Below are 20,110 nucleotides of genomic sequence, written 5' to 3' on the forward strand. Positions count from 1 at the left end.
CCAAACTGCAGGTTCATCGATAAGAAAAAACCCAGGACCACATCATTCATCAGTCAATGCATTCCAAATGTTGCAGATCACTATTATAATCAGCCACAACCATCATAGTGAAGGCATAAAAACAACTTGTAGAAGGTTTGAAACAACTGTTGTTATGCCGTGCAAAGATCTCAGCCATAAATAAAATAAACCAGCATTATCTGTTGTTGAAATGATCAGCAGTCAAAAAAAGTCACACCCTCTTCTGACCCAGCCGTCCACCCCGACCTATAAGGTGTTGCGCTTCTTTAACAACACCATGCTGCCAACGTCTTTCTTACAGTTACAGTTTGGATCGCCACCGAAGGCTCACGTCAGATAGGCATAGGTCACATTAGTCTTGCATAGCCAGACCTATTTCCACCACTGTGTCAGTGCCAAAGAAAAAGTTACAGGGGGAAAAAACACTTTGGCTTGTTTCTAATTCTTTAATCCAAACACAATCATCTTGGGCGGCGCCAAGCTGATGATGCAGTGATGCTGCTCTTACAAAATAGATACTGCAAATAACGGTAGGGGGTCGGGGTGTTGAATGCCGCGTGAAATACACAACCAGTGGTAGACCTATACCCAGTCTAGATCCAGTGAGTCAGACTAAGGCCACATAAGCAACATTCAGATCGAAAACAGTACTGCTGACAAAGAAAAGCAAAGGGCTGCATTCGTGGGGTGTATTCTTTCAGTGCCTGTGAGACGATGAAATATGATCCAGGAAAGCTGATTGAGTTTAAGAATATTTTCTCTTGAGGACAGACTCAAGATATGGCCTTATCTCAATGAAATGAGGCTAAGGTTGCAACTAGCCTTCAGGGATATGATCATTGGCATGCCACCTATTTGAAGTAGATGAGTCACCATTGCAAACACTTCTAGAGAGGTCAAAGTTGAATTATTTGTCATGATGGAGTGCTATTTTGTCTACCTCCTGTAAACACAAGAGTGAAGCTCAAATCTTGGATCAGATCCCATGCAGCACAATGCCTGTAAAAGTGGGGCTGCTGCAGTATGAGCCTTATCGATCATAATAATGACCTCATCCTATTTACTTATTTTTCTGTCTCTAGAAGTTCTGTTTTAAAATATTCAGAAGGAAAAAAAAATATGAACGTTTGCAGGGTTGTTTGCAATCAGGTGCAGAAGTTGGATAGCAAGAGATCATGTAAAGAAAAAACTGGAATAGGGGCTGTTGACATGTTACAGAAAATGTGAGTGGGGCATATCAGAATATTGTGGAATAAAAGGAGACAAGATAAAAACAGGAGGGAGGCAGTGAAGGAGGAGAAGAGAGATGGAGTGAAAGAATGGACTGAGCTGCCATGAGCTGCCGTGAGGAAAGCAGCGGGCCCGTACTGCTGAGAGCTGTGGACCCCAAACGCCTTATCGGAAACCAAAACAGCTATCAATTATTCAACAGGTACAGAGCGAACTAGCTACAGAAGAGAAGACATGGAGGGAGGGAGATTTGAGGGGAGATGGGGGTATAGAGAAAATATATCCTGCATGAGAGTGAGACACAAAGGATTTGATTTTCTTTCTGTATTCCATCAATGTGTTCAGAAGCGTGCCGTGTGGAGTTACCTTTTGACTAATATATCAACACCAATGAATGACTTTAAGCTTAGTGTCAGTTTAACAAACAGGGAACTATCTGTTATTTTGTAAGCTTTAGATGTCTTGAAGCATATTTTTTAACTTTGGACAGAGCTAAGCTAAGCTAAGATACTCTAGTTCTGTACTTTATGGACAGACAAGAGATAATCGTCTCACCTGACTGACATTTTAAGTTTATAGCTTAAAATATCAGGAATTCTAACCCCCCTCCACAACATGTCAACTACAGTAGTGTTGGCTCACTGTACCCCACACACTCCTTCTCCTCAATTATATATTAGTGTGTTCACATAAACTATACCTTGCTGACTTTGCTGCTACATATCACATCACACCACAGTCACCTGTGCCTTGTAATTTGGTATGTAATTGCTCTAATAGTTATAGTTTATAATTGTACTTATTTTACTCTCTGATTATTCACTTTCTCTGTGTATCTGTTCTTATTTCTGTCTTTGTGCTGCTGCAACAACCCGATGTTCCCCTCCAAGGATGAATGAAGGCTTATCTTAACATATATTATATTATAAGATAAGACACGTCAGCGTTAACATGAGTAATAGTGGCTCATGCACTTCAGTCAGCAAACAAGGAAACTGATGCAAGCGATTGGTTTGTCCAACTGTCTCTCCCTCTGGAGGCAGGAAAATACCAGTTCCTGGTCCAAACAGGGAGAAACAAAAAATCAGCCTGAAACACACATACACACACACACCCACACAATCAGCTCCCGTCAGCTCAGTTTTCACTCCCCACTGTATCTCTCTCTTTCTCTCTGTTCATTTCTTCATCCTCCAGGTGAAGTCTGTTTCCAAATAATCACACATTTCTCCCTGTGTCCATCTTTCTGTCTCTGTATCACACTTTATTCTGCCTTTCCTCTCTTTCTGCTTGTCTCTAGTCCTCCAGCTCTGACATTTATACAACACTTCCTGAGGCTCTTGCAAAAACACACACACGCACACACACACACACACACACTCACTCACAGACTCCTTATGATCACCGTTCTTGCTATGTGATCATGCACATTTGAATCCCTTTCATCCAAAAACTTTCTCATGCTCACGTATGCTGACACACCCATGCATCTAAATCCCTGTCTCGACGTATCAAAATCACACGCAATACATGCACAACTAGCCTGGCTGTTGCGAAGTGAACCTGCAATCCGAGGCTTCCACAGGGCTCCTGATAGGAAGGAATGTCTCATTTGATTGGACCTTCTATTCACAAAGGACCTTCCTGCTGTTTGTGTGTGTGTGTGTGTGTGTGTGTGTGTGTGTGCGTGTGTGTGTGTGTGTGTGTGTGTGCGTGTGTGTGTGTGTTTAGCTGACTCTCAAGGTGATCCACAATATTTTATAAGCAAATTAGTGCACCATACATATTTACATACAATCCAGCAGCAGGTAGTAGCTTATATGCATAACCCATTTCATTTGTTTAGCCTTATGGTTCTTACTACTTTTTTTGTTTTTGAAAATGTAAACTTGTGCAAATGTTTCCTTCGTTATGGCTAGCTCTATCCACTGTGTAAAGAGCAAAGTAGTAGGCTATGTTTGTATGTAAAGATAAATGGGTTAGAGCTTTGTTTGGCAAGAAGGATGGAATGAAACACCACAGGGCCGTTGTGAAATGCCATTTCATGCTCTGTGCAGCATAATTTCTCCTTGTTTGTTTCGCATCAAAACAACTCCTGCTCATTAAGTGTTTCTTTTTCTTCTCTTTTTTTTTTTTGCATTGTGTTTGTGAGAGTTCATCACTTCAGAAGCTGAAAAACATCAGTCCCTGTAATTATTTTAACGCATTTAAACACGGTGTGAACGGTACACACATTCCGGGAAAATTGTCGTGCAACTTAATGCTAAAATATAATTCAGCAGGCAGACCACACTGAGCTCTGGATACAGCAGAAGAAAGAAGGAGTCTGTGAGTGACCTTGAGTTCAGGCAGGGGGAGCGGTTGCAAAGGTCATTGATATGCACGGCCATCGCACGGACCCTTGCTGTGTGTGGTGAAGCGCTTCATCCTGTTCTCCACTGTGACTTGCATTAGCGATGTAATTGATTATCATATGAATTCTATTCCAGTCATCAAATCCCAAGATGATTAAGTTATCTAATATGATACATCCACAGAATTCACACAAAGTGTCACATTCCCTATAATGTGAGCCCCTGCCTAATCTGTAAAAGATGTACACCGCCGCAGGATGTCGGTACTGCAAGAGCAAATTTGGATCAATCTCAGCACTCAATTACCCCGCCATTTGGTGCTTCACGACCCGAATAAACATTTTGTCACTAATCCATATGTTATTATCATCCACCAAGGCTATCAAAGATGCAAGTAAACACAAACACACAGTAACACAAAACAGCAACAGCAGCTTCTAATTGTTTTGACTGTAGACTTGACAACAGCCTGCAGGCAAAATGTATGTGTGTGCCAACGCAACTGTCAGCTCAGAGAGACAAAGTAAGGACGTGACATTAGTCTGTATCGCAATGCCATCAGATAAAATGAGAAAGTGCGTTGGATGACAAATTCCCAGTAATTAGCATGAATATCTTATAAAGAAGTCAACATTTCTACAGGAATATATATGAACATCTTTGGGTTGAATCAAGACAATGTTCTCATTCGTTTAGGATCAAGTTAAGCAGGAACTCCATGAAACTAACGGAAAGTTTCATAATCAGGGCAGACTTTATTCACATTTGGGCCCGGAGGAAAGCCATTGGCCCTGGAGCGAGGTCCAGGCTATATTCTGAATGAACAGTGAGTTGCAATTTTACCATCGTGTAGCAACATTGATCAGTGGATTTCAGTGCTGAGCGGAAGTTTATATATATTATCATGGCTGAAGGTAATATCACAGAACATTCTTCAGATTTTGCACATTTTCGGGATTTCAGTATATTCCTAGACGAGGGCCGACAGCGAGAGGATGGAATCATATTCTGAAGTGATGATAAGAAGAAGAGACAGCGTCGTGCTTTTTAGGAGTTTAGAAGTTCTAGTTTCCATCTCGAAAAGTAGGAGTTTAGACACATTTCATTCACATCATTCCCCCAAAATGTCAAACTATCTGGTCAAACTCACGCTGTTGTATGTAGAAATCTAAAAATGAATGCTGTCTTCCCTATACATTTAAATAGTAAACTTACTTAGCTATAAGGAGTTCCTGTTCACAGTATAATGGTGTGTGTGTATGTGTGTGTGTATTGTGTCTCATAAAAAGTATATATATATATACACACACACACACACCATAGTTATACTGCAAACAGGAACTGCTTGTAGCCAATTTGGTATACAATACTTTTAATGGGGCCAGTTTGCCAAAATGTAAACAAATATGTAAAAAAACAAATTGTAGTGGAGATAAAATACTGCATTCAAAGATTTAGTAAAAGTGCAAATACACGTTGTAGATAATTGTTCACAACTGTTTTTCAGTTTTAAATTGCCTTTTATTAAAAGCTCTATGTCGACCAAACTACAGATTGTATTGTCATCGCTTTCACTCAAATCACTTTCAACCAACAACGTTTTCTAAATCACTGTATTTATCACTTTATATATTGCATACTCTTATTCTAGATGTTGATAGAATATGCAGAAAATTGAGTGTAGTCAATTATTGACTAAATTAATCTAAAGCTTTATTGATAATAAAACTAAATGTTTAAAGTAAAATGCCAAATATATTTGCTGGTTCCAGCTTCTCAAATGTGAGGATTGTTTGACATTTTATGGACAAACTGATTAACTGAGGAAAATAATTGGCAAATGAATTGCTAATTAAAATAATTGTTAGTTGCAGGCCTAGCTGAAAACATTCAAATGCAACTCTGAGTGTGTGCACTTCTCCAGACCGTGAAAGAGCACAATATAGCCTTTCATTTGTGTCTTTCTTAATAAAAGAGCTTTTCTTTTCATAACTAATTTTAAGGCTTGGCATAGCTTTTGTTCAAGCACTGCCAGTGTGTATCTGACACACTGGAAGGCTGTAGATAAAGAGAGACAACTTAAAGTTGGAAACAGAGGCAAAGTCAAGTAAGGGAAACAAATCCAGCTTCAAACAAGCTGGGAAACAAAGCTTCGGCAGTTACCCAAAGCAACCAGCTAGTAGCCAATCAGCCCGCCAGGCCTCTCTCCTCTCAGACTGCAGCTGGCAGGAGGAACTGGCCAAGCAGAGAGATAGAGAAAGAACGAGAGACCGACAAAGAGAGAAAGAGAGAGGGAGTTTTCATTACACAGAAACACTTCTCCTCTCTCTCTCTCTCTCTCTCTCTTGTTTCATCCCACCTCAGAGAGATATGTGGGTAAAGGTGACAGACATAGATAACTATATCTCAGACAGACTGTGCACAATTACCCTGAATTGTATTATTGTTACTGACAGCCACATATTTGTAGGAGATACAAAGCACAATGCATCAGCCATCGCCACTGTGCAGAGTGTGTGTGTGTGTGTGTGTGTGTGTGTGTGTGTGTGTGTGTGTGTGTGTGTGTGGGTGCTATCCATCTGAAATTACAGCAAGATTAAAATTAAAGCTTGTCTGCCTCTAGCCAGCAAGCGCTCTCTGTCTTTCCTTTGCTCTGTCTTTCCTTTGCTCTGTCATACATACGCGCTCATACGATGACAGCACTAATCAGCCCTCTGTCAGGCCCATTAGGTCCCACCCTTAATGAGGCGATCGCCCAGCTTGTGCCCCGACTCTGGCCAACCAAGTGAGCTAATAGAAAATGATGTGCATGGATGTATGCGCGTTGTTTCCCTCCTCTGCTTTGGCCTGCGTTGATATGACGAATGATAGACGTCCAGTGTCTCTATTAACGAATGTTACTCTATTGTGTTCTCAGGGTTCAGTCAGTCGTGTGCCATGCTAAATTTGAAAACTGACAATGTGCCTTTCCCAGTAGCCCCCTGTAGTCCTATTTTTATAGGGCGGGGGTATTGGCAGATGACTACATTTATGTTTAATTAGACCTCCTCTTTAGCACACATGTGCAGGTTCTGTCATCCACAGAAAAGTAGTCTGACAGCAGGGTTGGGGGCCTCCATGTCAAAACCGAATACCTTTCCGCACCACAAAACCTCCGCAAGCTGTCGGCGCCCCGCCCACACGCGCACCTGGAGAGCCCGAGTGCGGACAGAAGTCACAATGCCCTGTTGTTGGTACGATTGCGCGCCTCTTTCTTTCACGCCAATGTAACCTACACGAGCGCGCGCACTCTTCGAGCCATAGGTGCGCGCGGACAAAGTGCCCAAACAGGTGAAACTTTTATGACAAAAAGCCCAATCAGGAACTTTTTCCCGACAATCTCTCTCCCCCTCTCCCCCTCCCTCTCTCTCTCTCTCTCTCTCTCTCCCTTTCTCTCTCTCTCTCTCTCTCTCTCTCTCTCTCTCTCTCTCTCTCTCTCTCTCTCTCTCTCTCTCTCTCTCTCTCCCCTCTCTCTCTCTCTCTCTCTTTCCCGCTCACTGGCTCGCGCAGCAACAGCACCAGCCGTCCTCGTGCAGGCAAGTGCTACAAACTGCAGTGCGGCAGCAGTTCGCTATTTTAAGAATAATTTTGAGTGGATAAATATTTAATTCCCCTTTAACGGGCCCCCAGCGCGGATGAAGCGCAGCTGGTAAGTTGTTAAGGCAGCAGCAAGAGGCTTTTCCGCGACTTTTAAAATAATAATAATAATAAAAATGTGTATCAACTCAGACACACACACACACACGCGCACACACATCAATAAACAGCAGAGGCACACGCGCTCCACGCCATCAGCAACCCAAACAAGTGAATTCCTCTTCCTCTTACCTCGCCTAAACATATTGGCAGCCGCTGTTTGGACCGTCTAGTGGTGTCTGTGCTGGAGTAGCATCCCTGTGAGGGTCCAATCCTGTGCTGCTGGTTGTTAAAATGTTATTTTGATTCCCTTTGACCGCTGGCAGGCAGGCTGTAGTCTGGTCTCTCCGCGGTGGCTGTTGTTTTAAGTGAAAACTGGTGGAGAAGGAGAAGGAGGTGGTAGAGGAGGAGGGGGGGGGGGGGGGCTTCGGGTGATGCTTAACCAAATTTAAGACGAAAATAGCAGGTCCGCCACTGGTAGAAACGAAGTTTTCTCGCTTGCAGTGGCTCTCTCTAAACGAGGTGAGGGGGGGGGGGGGGAAAGAAGAAAAAAAACACCCGGTCCCGTCCCCTGTGTTTTAGTAATATTTCAACTCATCGACATGGATAACATGGCCTGTGACTTTTTTTTGGGAGAAACGTGCTGTGAAGAGCTCCAAAACCAGAGAGAAAGTTCCTGTGTGTCTTGCTGCTGTCAGTCTGCGGCTCAGCTGGAGTCCTCAAGGTGCTGCGTGCGGATCGTCGGTGAGAGTCAGAGCCGTCTACTGTGTCCGTTACCGGAGAGCTCGGAGGCAGCCGCTCCGATCCCCCTCCCACAGCGACGTGAAGGAGCTCTCTCTCTCTCTCTCTCTCTCTCTCTCTCTCTCTCTCTCTCTCTCTCTCTCTCTCTCTCTCTCCACAACCAGCTTGCAACCCTCGTCTCACTCATTCAATTATGTCAAAGTGTCTTTGGCTCCTTTTATCGCTCTCAATTCAATTTCATTTAAACAAATACGCATGCTTTATGGGGGCGAATGTTGCATAAAAAATATTACCTTCTAATAATAATTCAATTAAGTGCATTATTGCAGATCATGTTGGGCAAGGTTTACAATGTGAGTATACTGATTCAGAATTAGACCGACAGTGAGACAAAACCTGGTTTGGTTTGCATATTACAAGATGGTATGTATACCATAATTATTCATTATTAAGCAGTTTAGTTTAACAATGTAATGCAATGGTTATAATACAGGTTTAACAGTTGAAATTAGCCCCATCCCAACCAGCTGCACCATTAAAATGCCACTCATGTCATGTAATAATATAACTCTCTGAAAGGGACCGATCTGTAATATCCCTCAGACATTACAGATATTACATTTTGTTTTGAGAGTGTGAAGTTCTTGTTTTTTTATTTTCTATTTTGTGAAAAGAACTTGGTTATTATATTAATGCAGACTGCAGTGAAGCGTGAGGTGTCACTTTGTCTTTACTTCTAGTTGTTGACACAACTGACATAGTGTGTTTTCTCTGGGTTCCCAGGTTGGTCTGTGTTCAGCAGTCTCAAGGGGCAGGTTTTGGTCACTCTGTCTTTCTTAGTTCACGGTGCCCAGATATTGTTGCTGCTACTCTGGGATTCCTGTGTAGTGCTAAAGAAATGTAAATTTACTTTGAGTTTTTGCAATAGATTTCCAATGGCTGAAATACTTCCCTTTGATTGTTGGCTATAATTAGCTTGGTCCAGATTGGGTGAGGCACTACTGTATAGTGCTCTGTTAATCATTAGTATCGTTCACACTTTTCATCAGTTTCCATCCCTGGTTTTAAGTGTAATGAACTTTACAATCAAGCTGCCAAAGCAATTCAATGTTGAATGCTCCTGATTATGTGTTTGGGTTGTGCAACAGAATCAATACCATATGTTAGGAGTCTTGAGATATGTTTAGCTGTCTCTGGGGAGGTTTTCTATTCCAGGAGGCTTTGCATTTTAATCTGGTCAGAAGAGGACTTTCTCTCTTTAAATTTTAATTAAGTTTTTGTGAAGAATTTGGCCTCTTTCTGTTTCACATTTCCGACAGTGGAGCAGAAAATGTTTTTCTGTCATCGTATTTTAAGGGCAGAAGTGACACATCCTGTTTATGTGTTTGTCTCTGTTGTTGATGAGTGGTTATTATTTATTTATCTCCCTCTGTTTACATCTCCCACTCAGTTTTCCACTTTTTTTTGTTTCCTCAGAATTCAGAAGGGTTCTCATATTAGCATTAATATTGTTATTAATGCAACAACGCCTAAACAATTAGAATGTGAATTGTAACCATTTGAATGAGCTGTAGTGTGTGTGATGTGACTGGTGTGCACGTGCAGAATGGTGTGTTGGGGTAGTTGTGCACATGTGATTGGGAGTGGATGCGTTGTGTTGAGGTGTTTGTAGGAGTAGACTGGGATGTGTCGTTGCAGCAGTCCATCAGTGTATGTCTGTTTCAATTTCTTTTGACGGTCCATCAAGTCTTCTTGCACACTTCGTATTCATATATATGCGTTGACTTTTTTCAGAACGTATGCTGACAAAAGAAAGGATGAAAAATTACAAATAAATCTCACTTGAGTTTACCAAATATAAGGAAATTGTCCCCTCGACAGATAGCATCCATCTTTGATGCCAAAAAACTCCTACAAACACGCGCCAAACACACATACAAAAAAAGCTTTTCAAGGATATTAAATTGAAAGCAGACGCAAGATTCCTCATAGCTTAGTGTTAGTTGTCATTGTTAAAAACAAGGATTGCCTTCCTTGGGTACAAAACAGTGAACACGGAGGCTGAGCATCAAGACAGGAGAAAGAGATGACTGCCTCTAGGTGCCTGTATCGAAATAAATCAGACAATAAAAGCATGAAGAGTTATAAGTGTACATTTAAATTGACATTTAAAAATAATAAAAAATGTACTTATACATTTAAAGTTGTTATTGTTATAGTAAACATTTACCTTTTTACACATCCAGCAGACTTGGAGTCACATAAGCAGTCCTTCTGAGTTGTGTTTCTGGCTGACAAATGTAAGTCTAATATTCAATTTCCACCGTATACTTTCTTCCGAGTGGCTTGGCCTTAATGAACCCACAGTTTCCCTATCTAACAATATGATATAGGAATAATTGAGTAGAGCGTTACGCTGCAGCACATTTTGAAAATTAATCTTTAGTAACTGGCCCTATGAGTAGACGACTATCTGCTCCTAAATACAATCAGCAGTGCTTGTATCAGTCCCTGCAATCAATTAGCTAATTTGACATTCACATAAAATAACAAACAACTCTGCAATCAACAAAAAATAATTGTGACACAAAATAAATAATAAATAAAATAAATGTTGTTGTTATTGGAGCTCGCTGCAGAATTAATTGACTGAATGCAGTGTTGTAGTACTTGAGATTGGTCTTTTTGAAGATCTTGTCTCATAATCGATTGCATTTTTACTGGGTTTTGTCTCGATCTCAGAGTCTCGGACTCTGAATATTGGTTAAAAACTGCTCTGGTCTTGGTCTTGACTTGGTCTCAATCCCATTAAAGTCATGGTCTTGTCGTGGTCTCAATAAACTCTGGTCTTGGTCAGGACTTGGTCTCAGTTTAGGTGGTCTTGACTACAACAATGATGTATGAAACAACCATTCAATTTGTGGGAAATGTATTCTTGAGTCCAGGTTAGGAAACACTCAGCTTTTCATATTATATCACACACACACACACACACACACACACACACATAATTTGCGTTTAGTGTTGCAGTCAGTTCTCTTGTGCTCCAGTCAATTCCCGAACCTCATTTAGCCTAAGGCTCTGTTTATTTTATAGCTCCAATAGTTGGTTGTTTATTTGAAAATTAGAAATTTCAAACTATTGTAAATAGCAGTTCTAAGCATCTGATTAATGTGTTAGAAGTATCATAAGCACTCTTGTATAAAACACAGACCTACATGTCACGCAAACATGATACATGTTTAGATTATGCTACAGTGAGACAAATAAGTGTAACAATTGTGTAAGTGGCTTAATCAAATATCCTCTGTGTCCCTCCATAATTCTAATGCTTCAGCAATATAGGGCCTTAAAAAAGACTGTGTATAAAATTCAACTCTCAGGTTTTAATGTTATACAAGTTCAGCAGCTTATTGCGAGTAATGGAGAAGAGAAAGTAATCAGCATGGGGACTGGATGCATGGTTTAATACATCAATTTTATACTTGAAAGTGATGTGCTTTCGGGCCCTATTATAATAAATCTGCATATTTTCATGAAATTAGGATGATGACGGATTTGAAGATTTAGTTGAGTAATCCAATATCTAATGTTTGATATTCAATCTTCAGTAGTCAGACTTTATTTGGATGGTCCAGTGTTGATACTATAGTATTAAATTACTGTGGCATGTTACTAAAAAGTGTTGTAATTGTCCAGCAATACTCTTAATTGTGTAAAAAGGTGCAGATGGTTGAGATCGACGGTAGGATACATCTGAGCATTAGAATATCAGAAATGTAGTCAGGGCTAGAGTTACATGGTTAATTTAGGACGATTACATGGGACATTAGTTATGAACATGGTAGAGAGTATTATGTTTTCTATAATGTATGAAGCACAGTTTTTTACACTGAAAAGGGTCTCGGGGAGTACTCTAAAACAAAAGTTGTCAAGCATGCAACTCCAGAGGGAGCTGGAGCTGTGTGAAGTCTGATAAATTGCCTCAAGTGATGTCACTTGAGGACCCGTTGGTTGGGGCTGTAGATGTTTGAACATAAAAGAAATCTGGAGGTGTGGAGTTAGAAAGAAGTGAGCCCACCAGACCTGTGTGGCTGCTCCTCATCTTCACTTGGATGTTGAGCTTCACAGTGCGGAATGATGCAGATGTTTGAGGCTGTTATTTAGGTGCTTTGCTGAAGGAGGAAGATTTCTTTGTGCTCTCCTTAAATCTCAGTTTAACACTTATGAGTATGATTTTGTAACATCACAACTATAGTGTTGTCGCCAATCTCTGTCCAAAAGGCAAACACACAGAACTGTGATGTGGGAACCTAAAATTCCAGTGCACATAGACCACAAACAGACTTTTCTGTAAAGTAGGAGACATCTCGAGTCCAGTAGTTTATCTTTTGAAATGAACAATATTTGCATATTCATTGCATTCTGGATTGTGCAATGATGGAGAAGGAGTTGATGTGCTTTGAAAGAAATGTGCAGAGGGGATCTTTCATTTATTGGTACCCGACAGACCATTTATTCATAATATTCACTCTAACCTTCGACTGCTGTTTTCGATCAAAATAAGATCGACAGTTATGCAACATTATTAGATCGTTAGAATAAATTATCTCCAAACCAAGTTTTGTGTGTGAAACCTTTCGGCCAAACATGGCCTTCTTCCTGGTTCTGATGTCAACACCGGTCAGCCACCATCTGTCCATCGAGTCCCTCATCCGCCAAATGTTGTTAAGTATTATCTTCTTACGGGTAATTCTGGCAGGTAACCAACCATTGTTTGGGGATTGTATTTCAAGATTAAAACTGGTTGGTGGATAAAACAATCAAAATCTTTAGTAAATACCAGGAACTATCTCTGTGAGGGAACTGTGGGTGTTTGATCGTGAACTATAGTGATTGTATGGTTAAAGTGCTGTATCATAGAGGTGAAAGAGAAGTCATCAGGGACATCACATGAGGTTCCTTCATCTTCCATCCAATTCCAATAGGCTGTTTGTTATGCTGGTGTTCATCTTTCCTGATGATGCACATTATATGAATTTGTTTAATTGGAAACATATTTTTTCCCCTTTGCCCTCTCATCTGTCCTCCCAGCATCCCTGCATCATCGCTGCGAATTACGTGTTTCCCTTCTTGTTATCTGCTCTTATGAGGCTAATTTCTTTCTTGACCAGATGAACTGTGCCCATTTTCAGTAAATGTTGTGTTGGTCTCACCTGAGCAAAATGTATGCAACAGCGAGACGTTAATAAACTCCTCTCTGTCTCGCGTACTTACTCACCTTGTAAGAATAGGTCATTCGCAGAGATGATGGACAGGTGATCTGTGCCAGGCCGATGTGACCTCTATAACCTTTTAATGACCTTTCACAACCTTCTGACCAGCCGATCAGTGTCCACCCCTTCCCTCTCTGATTAGCCTGAAAATTTGAGCTATTTGGACGACCTTTTCAGCGCAAAGGTCCGCTCACTACTCTGCTTTCCCTCTTCATACACTCGTCTTTCTTTTCTACCACCTTCATTTGCAGAACTCAACCTCACACGCACACAAAATCCCAAACTCCACAACACACACACAATCCAACACTCCACCTCAAGCATCTCCCATCTCCCCTTTTTGCTTCTGAAGGGTAACATGATGAGGCTTATCGACCACCATGTTGTTAACCACAGCAAATTTGTAGTTTCGTTCTCCTACGTTTCACTGTGTCCTCCAGCCTGAGAATGTTCTTCAATTAGTTCCTGCCGCTGCATGCTCTCACTTCATATATTTTATGTTACAGTATGTCTTTCCTTGCCTGTTTCATATAGCTTACCGTGAAAACTGCAAATCCAGCTCAGTTATAAAACCAGTAATTCCACAAAGCACAAAGAGACAGTGAGTCACTTTGCGAGGAAACCAGGGGAAACAGAAACAGCATGTCTATCAAATTGATGAAAAGAAGAGGTGGTCAGATAATATCAATAGACCACCAACAGAGCTTTCAATGTAGTTTCGTCCTCTGTGGTCAATCAACAGCTCGGTTGGACTTAATTTCAGCCGGGAACAGTGCCACAGCTGCAGATGGAAATGTTCAATAGATTACATAAAGCAGTTACTATAGGCTAGATTGTGAACTGCCAGCAGTATCTGCCCACACACTGCATTTATTCCTCAGAGACTCAAACCAAATGAATGAGTTATTTTATCTCCCCAATCCATATCTTTCACTTGTCCTATCGTTTATCTTTCTCTCCCTGTTGTATTTTATCACTGTCTATCTTGTTTTACAGGGTTTGGGGAAATGAGATACGGGAAGAGAGAGTGAGAGGGAGAGAGTAAGACAAAGTGGTGTGTTTACTGTGGAGCTTCACAGTGTCTGTTGGTCCCTATGGGAGAGCCCGTTGGCATTCACCTTGAGGTGTGCGCATACAGACAATCATGCTCTTGCTAAGACACTGAACATGCACAAGTGATTTAAGTCAAATGGGGTCATACACGTTGCAAACCTAAATCTAAAAGGGTTATAAACGTCAATTATAATTTTTGTAACTAACACTGAGTTGTTCCTTCAAGGGCGGGTCTCTTTTTTCCTTTTTAGGTTTTTATATCAGTCTTAGCTTTCCGGTGGGTTTCCTTATTTAAATACGAAGATACAGATTTTAGTCAAAGTACATACTGTATGTTTTAGCTTCAAAATGCTATTTTGCCAGCAAACCCTTTTAAAAATGTTACCCCATGTGAGCTGATGTTTCTGCCTGATGACATTTCTATATATATACATGCATGTATCCTTTTGCATAGTCTACACTCTCCAGTAACTTAGATGGCGGTCAGCACGTTCCCAGTTTTCTGCTGAGACACCGGCTTCTCCAGCTCTTCACCAGGTCTGTGTGCTCGTGATGACCACCGGACGTACCATTCTGGGCTCGGTGAGCCGTCTCCGCCATAGTTTTTACTGCCTGGCTTTCATCTCGCCCCCCTCTAGCAGACATCTGCCAGTTTGTCGAGGCATCCTGGCAGCAGACCCTGAAGACGGAAGACTGGTTGCGAGGTCAGGTGGATTTTCTCAGGGTGCAGGTTCGCATGGAGATATCTTATCCCAGCATGCCCACGCACGACAAGAGCCTAGTGGCTCACCTGCTTCCACAGTCAGCCGGCTGGTCAGGTAGCATGAAGCCTCTAATACCACGCTGCTGTGTGACAGGGAGACGCTGGAGTGCTTTGACAAATATTTCAACTGGGAGCGCAGCTAGCTGTGGCTCTTAACTACTTGGGTGTTTTGCTAGCATTTCCCCAACCTCACGCCCCTACCCCTCCATCTCGGACTGACATTCTGGGCCATAAGATTGGCCGAATGAATAGACTGATACATGGAGATGCCAGAGTAAGCAAGAAATCTGTGTTGTGTGCTTCGGTGACGGTGTGGCCGGTAAAACCTTATTTAAGAAATGCCTGACAGGACAGCTTTGTTAGTGCATCTCCTGAGGCTATAGGCAGGCAGGAGGAAGCCCTTCCATTGAGGTCCGCACACACTGCAGCGTGGCATGTACTTACGCCGTTGTTGTGGTTGATGCCTTGTACATTCATACGGTTCTATCTCTTGGACATGGCAGGCTTCTTTTCAGGCTCTGGTGGAAAGGGTCGGTATTGTTGTGTATAGGTTGTCAATTGCTTGTCTTTTTATCATCCATGAAGTCCAGTAGAGGGCTTTGCATGTGCTTATGAAACTAGAGGTTACGATATTCTAACCTTTTATTAGTCTTCTCTAACTGCTCTCGTAGCATCATTTTGTCTACAACAGGCAGCTGTTTTCAGAGAAAAAAACACTGACAATCACAAAGTCAAACTCATGACAAGCTGGTGAACATAGTCGAGTATTTAGCAGCTTAAGAGCGAGAGATTTCCCTCAGGAGTTGGTGGAGACCAAAAACAGAGCTAAAACAAAGTGAATATTAGACTTACATTAATCAGGTGGCCAAAACCCCAAACATGTCATTAAGAATAGGTCACACATATATAGGTCAATTTCTTAATGTGTGTGTGGTTTTATTTGCAAATGTAACTCACACAGGAGTAAATGCTGAATTGGTGAGGGACTCATTTCATACTCTATCATTTGAATATGTTGACTATTTTATAAAAAAAAACCTTTTCTTTTGAAGTGATTATATCTTATCTGGATCCAAGTTTCACATTTGTGTTTGTAATCTCAGCACCCTTTCTGTTTTATTAGTACGTGTTGTCCTCATTTGTTGCCAGGAGTTCTGTAGCACTTGATAAAAACCCTGCTTGCAGGGCAATAGTGTCACCTTTAAAGTTTAGGCTGGAAAAAGACTGCTGGACGACACAATTATCCGACTGCTATGAAAACTGCAAGTAAACATTTGCACGCCGAGAACACCACCCACCACAGAGTGCAGCGCGTTCTTAGCCAAGCGAGCACTCAGCCACTCGCTGCTCAACACATTTATCATGAACAGCAAAATATCATGGACCAGCCCAAGCAACTATAATTCACATAACTCCCGTCTCCTTCCAATAATTAGCCTCCCCCCACCCTTTCCTCCTCTGCAGTGCTGTCTCACAAATTGTTTTAAATAGCGACACTCATTCTTAACATTTAACGTTTTCAAATATGAAACTTCCTACATAATAAGATCATAGTCTTTACTCTAACATTTTAGCAAAAACAAGCTTAATGTATAATTCAAAAGCCAGGGATATATAAATAATGTTTAATTGAATACCACAAGGAAATTACAAGCCAACAATACCAAACCAAACACACAATAACCTCCCTGATAACCTCTGTTTTTGTTAAGATATTAACAATATTATTAGTTTATGTTTTTGATAAAACAGTTGGCTAATAAAATGTGTGGCATTTGGTAAAACTAGCTCAACAAATTTAAATATTAAGCATAAATAGTGGAAGACTATTTCTTGGTCAGTTTAGGGCTTTCTCATATTTGGACATAGCTAGGTTAGCAGTTTCCCTGTGCTTTCAGTCTTTATGCCAAACTAAGCTAAACATCTTCTGCCTGTAGCTTCATATTCAAAAGGCAGATATGACCATGGTGTCTGTCAATCTTCTCATCCAACTCTCGGCCAGTAACCAAATAAGCATATTTCTTAAAATATCTCAGCCTCTTAATTTAACTTGATCAATCATATCTTTGACTACTGAGAACACATTATTTGTATCTGTCACCCTGGTCAATACCATTACAAGGAGATAAATATAACATATTAAATAAACACTATACGTTTGTGTTATAGAGACTCTTTTGACAAACCTTTTGAGTCCATCCTCTAAAGAGGAGAAAAATCAAAAGCAATTTGAGGTAGTATTTTAGACAAAAGAAACATTTTTGGCAATAAATCTATAAGTGAAAGGAATCCTTCCCGTTAAAATGGCTCAGGATAAGGGTTGGTTTAGGTATAGGGGGAAACACATATCGACAGGTAAACCGTACAACACCGGATTGAATGATCGCTACTGACTTGGTGGTAATTCAATTAAGTGTGCGTGTGGTGGGGCACTTCCCCGTCGAGCTTGAATGGACATGACACTTCTGACTGAATCAACTCAACTTCTAGTCATCTTCGTATTGATTTTCATCCACTATCATCCGAGGCGATGCCCTGCTCAAAAGGTGCCCTGGTGAGTTGCTCCTTGGTGATTGCAACACTTTTTCCCTCAACATGGACCCTGGAAGTATGCCGTCTCATGACGATGTCCCCTGTCTCTGCAACAAATGCAATTCTTAATGTCTTTTGCCATCAATTATTCCGCTGATATCTCTCTGACGACTCTCCGTTCTTTAGTTGGCAGGACACAAACTCTCACACGCATTCATATCGAGCATCTGGGGGCGGGAATGAGACAGAAAGGCAAAACTAATTTATTATAATAATAAAAACAATAAAATGGAGCCGCCAGCTTGACTCAAATGAGTAATCGGCAGTATGACCGAAAGCTCTGCTCAACACGGTGTTTTTGCTACGTTAGCTGCGTAGTGTTGCTGCTGTAGGAAGCTGAAGAGAGTCAAGGCACCTGGGAAGCGTGCATGAACATCACATCTTTTGGACTTTACAGTGTTTTGCATAGAAATCAGTCCGCAGGCTGATTTATAGGCAATCCAGAAAGTCGGGAAATGTCTTACATTTTAGGTTATGTTTCATTCCATTCACACATTGGCAATACAGAGCAATTATTATATGTTAATTGTGACATTTAGTACCCTTAAATTGGGTTGAAGTAGTCGCAGTGAGAAGTACAGTGGTGAGAGAGGTTTTAAATATCAAGTGTATTGAGGCTTCTGAGGAAGAGGGAGGAGTGCTGAGTGAGCTGAAAACAGACACACACACAAATCTTTAGCCTCCTCTTTTGTCAGTTGTATTGACCCCAGTGGCAACGGCACCAGATCTGTATCCCATTTAATGTAATCAACCCTGTGTTTTCTGTCTAGAGTGCACCGTGAGTATAGATAGATACCAAGCGCACTGGCAGAGATAGTGAAGAGTGGTTAAAACCTCCAGCAGTGAAACTATAAGCCCCTCTGGCCGAGGAGTAGGTCCTTACTGTTCCCTCTCCTCGTTGTCATCCCTTACTTTTTCTTATTTCTGTCTTGAAGTGAACAACATTGTCTCTCGGTTAGAATACGATCAGGCAATAGTAGTCCACTCAGACCAGGGGAAGAGCCGGAGGGGAGGATTGTTTGGTGCCAATGGAGACTTGACTTGTGACTTTCTGCCCAGAAATGGCACTGGGCTATCTTTTCAAACTAAGTACAATAGCTGGTCTGAAGTCCTTGATATGAGGTCATTTCAAGTCTAAAGTAATTTGACAAAAGAAATCCAGACACAATAAGCAAAGAACAATATATACTGAGATCTATTATTTAGGTAGAGGCTGCAGTAGCTCAATCTATATTGTCATAAGTAAAATGTATGCATGTTCAAAGGACAGTTGTATCTGCAAAAAGGGTACACAAATAAAAGTACTCTTTAAGCAGAATATTATTATGTGTATTATATTGTTGGTGCTTTGTGTACATCTGGGTTATCTATAACTATGCATGGCATTTTATTTAAAATAGCTAGAAACTAAATCTCTCAAATAAATGTAGCGGAGTAGAAATGTAAGATAGCAGAAAATGTTCTTCAAAATAGTAATGTTTGGCAGTGTTGTATATGCCCTAAAACAGGACGTGTGGTATAAAATCAGCGTACGATATGAATTGGGAAACTGTGAATATACATTAAGTCTTGGATGCTTTGTAATCCACGACATATGACATTCTTCTTTCACCTCTCCCGATTAAATGTTATTGTACTAATTAATGATAATCATTGACCACATTGGCCAGCTCCCACATCTTTCATGAAGTCAGGCAGCTCATCGATACCAACACCTACTTTGCAGCTGAACCAAGACAGCAATGTCAGCCAATGTGACTGAAAGCCAAGTCAGGTGTACAATGAGGAAAATAAATTTGGAGCCAACCAACAAATTACAAGGGAAACTTAATTTGTGTAGCTGAGAGCTCATATGTCCTCTATATAACTTGAGTTTACTCCTCTCTTCGTTCTTTTCTTCCTCTATGCCTGTCTCACCCTGTCTCAATATGTTTTCTGCACTGTTGGATAAAGTGAAAATTATTCATGAAAACCAAGCCAGCAGCGTCTCTATTGTATGCAGTCAAATACTGCATGGCCACTCCTAACTTTCCTGCAACTACAGCTCTGAGCTCTCACAGAACCAGAATACAATACCCAAAATACCAGTGAACAATACAGGGTATATTCCTGTTTTCTGCAGCCAAATCTCGTTAGAAAACATTCTTCTCACCACAGGAATCAGAGATGACGTGGACAATGTATCTCCTCAAATGAATAAAATATATCAAGGCTTACTCATTTCCAAACAGAAATGTGAAGGAAGCTACAAGTGTCTTTGATCTTATTTTCATTGTTTTATCCATCATTCATACCTGCAATAACAACATCACTAACGATCAAGCAACATTGCTAGAAAGAAATACAATTTTCTGTTGTACGATGTATTTTTGGTGCAGTGTGTCTACTTTTATGTCATCTGAATA

At 40.9% G+C, this 20,110-nt stretch overlaps 1 protein-coding gene across 1 annotated transcript in view; it reads right to left on the bottom strand.

Annotated features, from left to right (window-relative positions):
- The window catches only part of LOC117742844 (reticulon-4 receptor-like 1), a 69,106-nt gene extending 61,530 nt beyond the window's left edge, over positions 1–7,576 (bottom strand). The window contains exon 1 of the mRNA XM_034550495.1: positions 7,473–7,576. Coding sequence (XP_034406386.1) covers positions 7,473–7,485 — 13 coding nt within the window. The 5' untranslated portion in view covers positions 7,486–7,576. The remainder of the gene's footprint in view (positions 1–7,472) is intronic.
- Between the last annotated feature and the right edge of the window lie 12,534 nt (positions 7,577–20,110).

This window comes from Cyclopterus lumpus, chromosome 14, assembly GCF_009769545.1.
Source record: "Cyclopterus lumpus isolate fCycLum1 chromosome 14, fCycLum1.pri, whole genome shotgun sequence".
In the NCBI taxonomy this organism is placed as follows: Eukaryota; Metazoa; Chordata; class Actinopteri; order Perciformes; family Cyclopteridae; genus Cyclopterus; species Cyclopterus lumpus.